The sequence below is a fragment of the Sphaerodactylus townsendi genome, linkage group LG03 (assembly GCF_021028975.2).
Source record: "Sphaerodactylus townsendi isolate TG3544 linkage group LG03, MPM_Stown_v2.3, whole genome shotgun sequence".
In the NCBI taxonomy this organism is placed as follows: domain Eukaryota; kingdom Metazoa; phylum Chordata; class Lepidosauria; order Squamata; family Sphaerodactylidae; genus Sphaerodactylus; species Sphaerodactylus townsendi.
The window spans coordinates 20,489,828-20,499,938 of NC_059427.1; the positions used below are offsets into that span (position 1 = coordinate 20,489,828).

At 47.9% G+C, this 10,111-nt stretch overlaps 1 protein-coding gene across 1 annotated transcript; it reads right to left on the bottom strand.

Annotated features, from left to right (window-relative positions):
• Positions 1 to 226: 226 nt before the first annotated feature.
• On the bottom strand, positions 227 to 8,157 carry LOC125429631. Its single transcript, XM_048490910.1, has 4 exons — positions 7,966 to 8,157; positions 4,194 to 4,502; positions 2,945 to 3,034; positions 227 to 1,190 (listed from the first exon to the last, which is right to left on the bottom strand). Exons 1-4 carry the CDS (start codon positions 8,060 to 8,062, stop codon positions 1,033 to 1,035), a joined length of 654 nt encoding a protein of 217 aa, XP_048346867.1. The 5' UTR covers positions 8,063 to 8,157; the 3' UTR covers positions 227 to 1,032.
• Between the last annotated feature and the right edge of the window lie 1,954 nt (positions 8,158 to 10,111).

The window sequence follows — 10,111 nt, forward strand, 5'->3', positions numbered from 1 at the left end:
CTGGGGCGCAAGGCAGTGCAGCAGCCTCCCGCACACGGCCGCAGGAGTGCACGACCTTCTGGGGTGCTCCCGTTTCCCACCCTGTGACAGGAGGGGAAACGGGAGCGTCCCAGAAGGAAGTGCGCTCCTGCGGCTGCGCGCACATGCTGCCGCCCACCTACCCGCCCACCTGCCCGCCCATCCCAGTTCACAAAGGTGACCATCTGGTCACCTTACCCAAAACTCCACCCACTTGCAGCCTGTCACTCACAAATTCAGGTTCTGTGAGGAATTTACCATTTACAGCCAGGTTTTCTGCCTCTGCATTCAGGTGGGATCCATCACAATATACTATAATTTAAACAATACATTTAAAATTCAAATTAGAAAATAAATATAATGCTAAGGATAACAGGTCAGGGAGGGGTGGGGAGGAAAACAAAGGCCAAGCTACTGAAACAAAAACCAAGTTACTGAAAAAAACAGAAAAAATGGTAGGAATAGTGAGGCCATCGGAGATGCAGCTATGGTGTTAGTGAGCCATTCATCAGTGGCCGTTTTGCCACTAACCTTTAGTTGCGGGGCACTTGCGGCAAATAATCCAGGGGCCTGCTGCGTTCCCCATTACCTCAGCGGCAGCAACGCAGCGACCCCGATACTGCCGCTCTCTTTCCTTCTTTGCGCGCATTATTTTAGTTCCTGTTTTGTTGATCACCTTTTAAAAAACCCCGCACTGAGCGCGGGGGCGCGCAGGGGAGTGGGGAAGCCCGGGGGTGACTCCGGGTTTAAGTTTCCCGCCGTTGCTGGTGACATAGAGCCCTCTGTCCAATTAGGCAATGGCGGGGTGTGCGCTATGCGCGCAGTCTGGGTTTTAATTTTTTCTTTTTAATGCCGAAACACTTCTCCACGTCGTTCCGATACACTAGTCCAAAAAAAGCCTTCCCAGGGCAAGAATGCAACAAGAAGAAAGAGGGGAGAGGGCGAGGTGAATGTCCGGAGCCAGAACGCTAATAGAGGCAATTCGTTCTCCGCTGCCTTCTGATCCCCCATTAATTAGGTTTTTTTCTCCAAAGCCATGACGGGAATTCTGGCTGCTGATAAGTGGGGAAACGACCAGTGACTCAAAAGCAAAAGATTCACTTGGTTTGCAAATAGAATGAAAAAGGGGACAATAAAAATCAGAACAGAAGTTGAACAGCATCTGACAGCACCTAAAATCAAAACAAGAAAGATACAATTTCAGAGTGTTTGACAGTGATGACAAACAAATCTTATCAATACGCACTGTTGATCACTGGGGTATGATCAAGACAAAAGGTTGACCCCATTCCATGCAAATTCTGTACCTGCACCTAGCCTACCTAAATTGTGCATTTGCCCTATTACCTGCATAATTTTATTAGCATTATTTTACATCCCCAGTACAGCCGGAGGTACAGGGTCAGCTCAAGGTTTTTGGCAGCAAGCTTTCATCCCTCAAGAAATGGAGAGGGGAACCTGTGAGGGAAACGGCCATTCCTATGGTTCCACTTACCAACTATGTGGCAGAATTCAGGCTGCCTACTCAGCAACTGGGTCTCCTTCCCCCATCCTTTATTTTGTGCACAAAATTCTATTATGGCTTTGCATGCAAGTCCCTTCCCAAACAAGCAGCTTATTACCCTTCTAGAGGTAATGGGACACTCATATTGTAAGGAAAGTTTTGACATCTACCACAATTGAGTGCCTTGAACAGACGAATTTTATGCTTGCAGTTTGTAGACTGTTCTGCAAATAGAAGACAAAGGTGATAAATTGAAGCCCTTGAGATCAAGGATGCTCGCTCATGAAAACTCTGAGGTTGAATTCACAAAGAGCTTTACTGTATTGTCAAAGGCTTTCATGGCCGGAATCACCTGGGTGCTGTGTGGTTTCCGGGCTGTATGGCCGTGTTCTATATATACTCCACTTGCTTTCCCAACATCAGATCCTCTGAAGATGCCAGCCACAGATGCAGGCGAAACGTCAGGAGAGAATGCTGCTAGAACACGGCCATACAGCCCGGAAACCACACAGCACCCAAAAGAGCGTTACTGTTTGGCAGCCAAACTGGCATGGGCTTTTGTGGTGTATCCTCTACCTATCAATTTTTTTCAGGTTTTTCCTCCTTTTACTAGGATCATTCCCAAGTCTGGTTTGATAATGTTTTTTTCTTGAAATATGTAATTAAAGTGGACAAAACTGTGTAATTTTTTAAAGATCTCACCTCCATCGGCACTATTTTCCTTTTCTTCGTTCTCGCATCACCAGAGGTTTAACCATTTCCCCTTATATTATCACAAAAAGAAGGACTAGTCTCAGGGATGGCTAACCTATGGAGCTCCAGATGTTCATGGACTACAATTCCAATCAGCCCCTGTCCGCATGGCCAATTGGCAGCATGGCAGGGACTGGGAAATCGTAGTCCGTGAACATCTGGAGTGCCATAAGTTGGTCACCCCTGGACTAGCGACTCACTATCTCATTTAAAACAATAGCTGGATTCAGGGGTAGTAGGTTATGCCGATATATTGTAATAATAATACTGAATTTTGGTACTTTAGCATTTGTTAATTCAAGAAAAAAGACCTCTGGGGTACAGGGGGGTGGCGGCCACAGGAGATTGAGAAGCGAAGCATAGAAAAGGGATGCTCAGTTGCCATTTTGAATGTCTCCGCAACAGCAGCAAGAAGCAAATGAGGAGGTTCATGAAGACTTCTGGCCGTGTGGAAACAATTTGAGCTCTGGCACCCATGAGGAGCCCAAAGTGGTCAAAAGTTCTCCCCATTTCCCGGAAGCCACGAGGGTTTGATTTTCTATCTTCTGCTGATATTCCACGCCTTGACTCTACTTCATTATCAAGACGGCTAATGGGGGAGGGGGTGGGAGATCTTATGTGGGTTTTAGGAGAGAGGAAACTTTTGCCTCCCCCTCTCCCAAAACTTACCATTTTTTCCTGGCAGGGAAGCCTTAGTTGTTTCCGTGGGCCTGGAGGATATACCAGGTGGGGGCACGGCAGCCTCAGGAAAAGGAAGATCTGAAAGGAGATAAGGAAGAGATGGGGATGAGCATTCAACACTCACAGTCATTATTCATTTCAGGTAACCCTGAAGTGCTTGATTGGCCAGAACTGTGAGTGGCAGAAGTCTGTGCCACAATGGCTGACAAAGGAAGGACTTTGCAGGAATGATTAAGGCTGCAATCCTAAGGACACTTCCCAGGGAACTAAGCCCCATGGAATAATATAGGACTTACTCCTTGGAATTGTTCCCAAATCCTGCTTGAGGATCGGTAGGTTGCTTCATTAACACTACTGTCTTTGATCCATATGAAGTCTTGTAGCATTATGGTAGATAACCTCTGTGGTTCAGTCCTTGTGTTCCCCTGATCCTAACAAAGGATAAATAAAAGCCCCTCCCATCATAACAATCAACAGTGAGTTTCAAGATTGACCTTGCTGTATATAGGTCTGTAGGGGTGAGCCCGCGAACCCAGCAGAACCGCAGATAGAGCGCATGGAATGCCTGTGCCAGCTGCGGCCTTCTGGGCGCACACGCTCCCCCACCCACCCACCCTCGGTCCCCCGTGAGTCACAGGTCATGAACTACCTGGCTCACGGTCACCAGGTGTCCCAGACAAAGGGACAAAGGGGCTCCTGCCCCCAGGTATGGATTAGACCCAGACGCGGACGCTTCCTCCTGCACGTAGCAGCCTGATGAGATCATGCATCACATGATGCTCTCCCGCTCTCCCGCTTTCCTGCCTGTTTACCTCCTTTACACGCCCCCAGAGAAACCCTAATAAAAGGTGCCAGGGACTAGCACACGGCAGAGTTGCCAGGTCCACGGACCACGCTTCCTGCTGCTGGCTCTCTCCACCAGATGATATCACCGCGTCTCGCCTCTTCCTGGTGACCCTCGCGGGCCGACTTCATAGGTCTCCATCTAGTAATGAACATTCTTTCTGTGTCTGCACTATTATCACAACTTACCCATGGTAGTATCATGGTAGTTAAGCTGCGCCCTACGGTTCAGTCCTTGTGTTTTCATGATCCTAACCGAGGATAAATAAAACCCCCTCCCATCATCACAATCAACAGTGAGTTTCAAGACTGGCCTGCCTGTATATAGGTCTGTCTCAGCACTTGAACTAGTGGTGAACTTTCTTTCTGTGCCTGCACCATTATCACAACTTACCCTGCACAGTTACATTGATTTCAGCTAAGCAATGGCTGCCCAAGAAGTCTATGACTCTGTAGAGACCATCTTCGGTAGTTCCTGCATTCCACACGGTGAAATTTGCGTTGAACAGAGAAATGGATGCGGTCTTTTCAGATAAACCATTAGATGTCCCACGTGCGTGCAAAATTTGTTCTACCCACTTCTTTGTCTCAGGATCGTATTTCTTCACCAATTCTCCCGAGCTAGATGCATGAAATGGGAGAGCGAGTGACTTATTGCCGCCTGTATATACTTCCATGTTCAAAACGTTGCAAAAGTTCATGCCTATTGAAAACAAATGGTCAGTGTGAAAGACATCACTCAACTACTGGGGTGAAGACAATGTTAGGTGTTCACCGCATGATGATTGCGAGGAAGTCTAGTTAAGACTTGAAGTGCAGATGGATGTCATTGCAACTGATTCAAGATTTAATTAGTTGCCAGGGACACAGCCCCAGTTCAGAAGCCAGATCAAGACAGAAACAAGGCCAGAGCAAGAGTGAGCAAGTGTTTATCCCAGGGGCATAATGCCCATTGGGCATGGGGGGCATCAAAATGCAGGGTTCATTTTTGGATATTTTTAGTGGTTTTCCATTTTTGGCCTGCAGGGGGCGCAGTTTTTAGGCTAGTGGCACCAAAATGTCAGCGTATCATCAGGAGACTGTCCTTATGCTACCCCCCAAGATTGGTGAGGTTTGGTTCAGGGAGTCCAAAGTTATGGACTCCCAAAGGGGGTGCCCCATCCCCCATTGTTTCCAATGGGAGCTAATAGGAGATGGGAGGTACAGTTTTGGGGGTCCATAACTTTGGCCCCCGGAACCAAACTGCACCAAACCTGGGGGGCATCATTAGGGAAGTCTCCTAATGAGACCATGAAAGTTTTGAGACTGTGCCTTCAGAAATGTCCCCCCCCCCCCCCCCCCAGCCTGCAACCCCTGTTGACAGCAATGCAGAAAACTCAATGCAGAACAAAGATTCTTGGGCAAATTTCTGGGATGTTCCTGCAAGGGGCACATTTTTGGATGTATCGGCACCAAAATTTCCAGGTATCATCTGGAAACTGTCCTGATGGGACTCCCCAAGTTTGGTGCAGTTTTGTTCAGGGGGTCCAAAGTTATTGGACCCTCTAAAGGGTAGCCCCATCTCCTTAGCAAAGAATAAGATGGACTGGCTCAATAAAGGGAGCCATAGCTCTCAGTTTGTATAACCTGAGCAAAGGCTGTGTGTGTGAAGAGAGACACTAGAAAATAACCTTATGAATTAGGAAGAAGAAGAGTTTGGATTTATACCCCCACTTTTCTCTCCTGTAAGGAGACTCAAGGTGGCTTACAAACTCCTTTCCCTTCCTTTCTGCACTACAGACCCCTTGTAATATAGAGCTTTGCTGACTTTCAATTTCTTAATAGCTCTTTGGACCTCTGCTAATGAAAAGGGCTTGTTCAATGATTCTCTACCTTCATCAGGGAGTTTCTGGATGTTTTGATTTCTTAAATATTCTACAAGATTGCTTCTGCTTTGGAATATAAATATGCGTAATATTTCCTAAATATGTCTTTAATTTCCTCAGGATGGGTGTTCTGCCCCCCCAAGTGACTCTGTTGGAGGTGCCCTGTTCTCGGCGGGGACAGAAAGGTCGAGACATGAGCCAGTTTTAGCAGTTCTAATAATGGCTCTATTCACAGAGAGAGACAAGACTATAACTCCTCCCTTGCTCTAACTAATGGGGTTACTTGCTTGTCTTCAGGTGATGATAGGAGCTGTAGACTGTGCCCCTTTCTGGCTGCTTTCAGATGGATCACTGTCTCTTGCTTCCTCACGGCTCTGTTGGTCTTGGTCTTTCCTCTAGCTGCTGATGAACTTGGCTTGCTCTCTTGAGACCAGGGGTCTGCAACCTGCGGCTCTCCAGATGTTCATCGACTACAATTCCCATCAGCCCCGCCAGCATATTAAGTTAGAAACTTGCATGATATGACTTTATTTTTTTCCATTTAAAAAAAGCCCCCACCCCTCCCTTTTTTGCAAGGCAAGTTGCCTGCTGGAGAACTGGGTTCAGCTCTTCCCTTCCAGCTTCCCGCATCCAGCCTGATATTATGTTCTGGTTGGTGGGGGCAAGAGAGGCTGAGGGATTGCAGCCTGCCCCAGCCTTCTTGGTGATTTGCTAAAAGTGAGCTGCCTCCTGGCCTGGCGTCTTTCCAGTAGTCCTTTGTTTTTAGAAGACGAAGAAGAGTTTGGATTTATATCCCCCCTTTTTCTCCTGTAGGAGACTCAAAGGGGCTTACAATCTCCTTTCTCCCCCCCCCCCCCACAACAAACACCCTGTGAGGTGAGAGGGACTGAGAGAGCTCCGTAGAGCTGTGACTAGCCCAAGGTCACCCAGCTGGTGTTTGTGGGAGTGCCCAGGCTAATCTGAATTCCCCAGATAAGCCCCCACAGCTCAAGCAGCAGAGCAGGGAATCAAACCCAGTTCCTCCAGATTAGAGTGCTTCTGCTCTTAACCACTACGTCACTGCTTTGAACTTTCAAAGGTTTTCCTGGGCATAAAATGACCTAATTATTCTGACAACATCCCTGTAAGGTAAGCCGGTATGGAAAATGCTACTTTCCAGCCGTCTCTGCCCCATTGGCCTCTTTCTCCACCCCCTCCCCTCACATATATGACAGTTTTCTGCCTTGGCTTCATCACCTCCCTTGGATTGAAGGGCACCCCCTCCACGTTCTCCCCTGCCACGGGTGATGGTTAGAAATGTTGTCACTGGCCACAATGGGGAAAATGATGCTTAGACAAAATGGCCCTTAGTCTGGTCTGGCAAGGCAGCTGCTGGCTTATCATTGCACTTCCAAGATTGGAGAATCGCCCCTGTTGAATTTTTTTGCTTGCCTTGCTGATGGTAAGGCATAAGAATCCAGAAAGAATGAGGGTATTCCTGTTTGCAGGTGGATCTTTTAAACTGGGGAGGGGGGATTTGATGTATTAAAATCTTAATAGGGCAAGGGACAGCTTCTTCTGTGTTCACGATCCCCTCTGTGGCTTTCCCCTCCATCCAAGTCCTGAGCTCATTTACTGAGAAAACATCCCCCACCCCCAATGTGGAGATGAAACATCATGCTATTTAGTAAACCATCCGAAAGAGCACAGCTATTTGAGTGAGCTTTGGAGTTGTTTGGAGCTCTGAATCAGGCCAGATGCTTAATAAAGAGTTCTGAGGGGTAGGAAAGTTGGTGTTATGTTGAGTGTGGCGAGAGGACCTTGAAAGGTGGATTCTAGAGTGTAGTATCTGTGTTGTGCAGTAAATACAGGTATGTTGTGAGAGAATCCTTAAGATATGCACTCCTGATGTTTTAACTGAAATGTTTATTCATTCAAGAATGGTTTCCACCGTATAAAGACAGTGCAGGCTTGTGACTTTATTACAAGAGACGTTATTTTGTAAAGACGGTGAGTTCATGTTAGTAAGTGCCTTATATTGTCAGTATTAAAATTTGGCAACTACTGACTTGAAATTTGCCCCTGTCCTTTCCCTCCCTCCTTTTCTTCCTGGCTCTGTACTGTGTTTCCAATGCTGGGGGGGGGGGGGGCAATTGGGGGGGCCGGATTTAACACCATAAAACATTTTCACAGCGGTAATAAACCAGTTTGAAAGCATTTAAAGTCATATGACACTTAAAACACTTTAAAGGGTAATAACAGCTACTAAACATTCTGCCCGCCACCCAAAGCCTGCCTCTCTTGCGTACCGCCTGGCTTTACCTTCTTCTGACTGCCGCCCGGGCTCCCAGGGTGCCTGCGACGAGGCGAGGGTGAGAGCCGCCACCCAACACAGCCTCGACACCCACCGCCAGTCCATCTTCACGCCGCGAAACTCTGCAAACTCTTTACAGGCGAGAGGGAAGAAGGGAGAGAAACTTCTGCCGCCCGAGCAAAAATCTCGGCGACTCACGTCGCTTCCTAAACGGAATGTGGCAGAGGTTTGGGCAACTTCCGATCAAAGTGGGCAGGGGCTTGATGGGCGGGGCTTGATGGGCAGGAGCTTGATGGGAGGCCGGAATGTTTTTATAAGGCGCGACCGGGCTGGCACAGGCCGGCAGCCAGGCAGGCAGGCGGCGGCGAAGGCTTCAAACCTCTACGCAGTCGTAGAATGGCTGTGGTTTGACAGCCTTTTCCACCCCGACCGCTGGTGTAACACGCGTTGTATGCAGAGAAGAGAAATAGTATCATAAAATCAGTGAGTTGGAAGAGACCCCCAGGGCCATCAAGCCCACCCCCTGCCGTGCAGGAATGCAGAATCAAAGACTCTTGACATGTGATCATCCAGCCTCAGTTTAAAAACCCCCCAAAGAAGGAGACTCTGCCAATCTCCGAAGCAGTGAATCCCACAGCCCTGATAGTCAGAAAGTTCTTCCTAATGTTTAGGTGGAATCTCTTTTCGCGCACCTTGGATCCAGGACTCCGTGTCCTAGTCTCTGAGGTAGCAGAAAACAAGTTTGCTCCCTCTTCAACATGACATCCCTTCAAATATTTAAGCATAGCTGTCATGCCCCCCCCCTTGACCTTTGCTTCTCCAGACTAAACATCCCCAGCTCCCCAAGCCTCTCTTCATAGGGCAGTGATGGCGAACCTTTTCAAGACCGAGTGCCCAAATTGCAACCCAAAACCCATTTATTTATCGCAAAGTGCCAACACGCCAATTTAACCCGAATACTGAGGTTTTAGTTTAGAAAAAACGGGTGGCTCCAAGGCGTGTGTTACTTAGGAGTAAGCTTGGTAGTAGTCAGTGGCTTTGCTTTGAAGCAACCATGCAACTCTTCCAACGGGTGAATCACAATCCTAGGAGGGTTTACTCAGAAGCAAGCCCCATTGCCAGCATCTGAGCTTACTCCTAGGTAAAGGATCATGCTTTAATTATTATCATGAAAATCAGTGGAGTTTAATAGCGGTTAACAGGGTTACCTACACTGCTTCCCCAAAACTGGGTCTTAGGTTTAATGCTAATAATTGATCCCAGCGGCCCAGGCCAGCCTAGATGGGGGGGGGGGGGCAACTCTGTTTGCGCATGCCCACAGAGAGGACTCTGAGTGCCACCTCTGGCACCTGTGCCATAGGTTCGCCACCACTGTCAGAGGGATTCCAGACCTTTTACTATTTTGGTTGCCCTTCTCTGGACACGTTCCATCTTGCCAATATTCTTCTTAAATTGTGCTGCCCAGTACTGAACGCAGTACACTAGGCGAGGTCTGACCAATGCAGAATACAGTGGTACAATTACTTCCCTCGATCTAGACACTATACTCTTTTTGATGCATCCCAGAACTGCATGGGCTTTCTTGGCTGCCATATCACACTGCTGACATGTTCAGTTTGTAGTCTACTGAGACTCCCAGATCCCTTTCACATGTAGTGTTGTCAAGCCAGGTGTCACCCATCCTATAGCTGTGCATTTCACTATTTCTGCCTAAGTGTAGTATCTTAGAACATAAGAAAGAGCATGCTGGATCAGACCAGAGTCCATCTAGTCCAGCACTCTGCTACTCGCAGTGGCCCACCAGGTGCCTTTGGGAGCTCACATGCAGGAGGTGAAAGCAATGGCCTTCTGCTGCTGCTGCTCCCGATCACCTGCTGGTCTGCTAAGGCATTTGCAATCTCAGATCAAGGAGGGTCAAGACTAGAGTGGCAAGAGAGGGACCTAGGGATTTACACCTTTATCATGCTGGATTTACACCTTTACTCTATCATCCCTTTGATGTTAGACTGATACTCTCAGGGACTTCCTCCTTCTTCTCGAGACTTCTCCATCTTACTTTTACCATGCCTAGAAGGAGGATGGATGCTCCACACATCCGTCTCCATCCAGCTAGATGAGGATAGATTAGTGAACCTATCTCTCTACCTTTCTATC

Bases quoted from the DNA above. Each gene is read 5' to 3' on its own strand.
- LOC125429631 (XM_048490910.1), bottom strand. From the start codon at position 8,062: ATGGACTGGCGGTGGGTGTCGAGGCTGTGTTGGGTGGCGGCTCTCACC. The intron at 3,035-4,193 runs GTAAGTTGTGAT...ATCTCCTTTCAG, and splicing joins AATCAATGTAACTGTGCAGG to ATCTTCCTTTTCCTGAGGCT. The intron at 1,191-2,944 runs GTAAGTTTTGGG...TTTTGATTTTAG, and splicing joins TTCCCTGCCAGGAAAAAATG to GTGCTGTCAGATGCTGTTCA.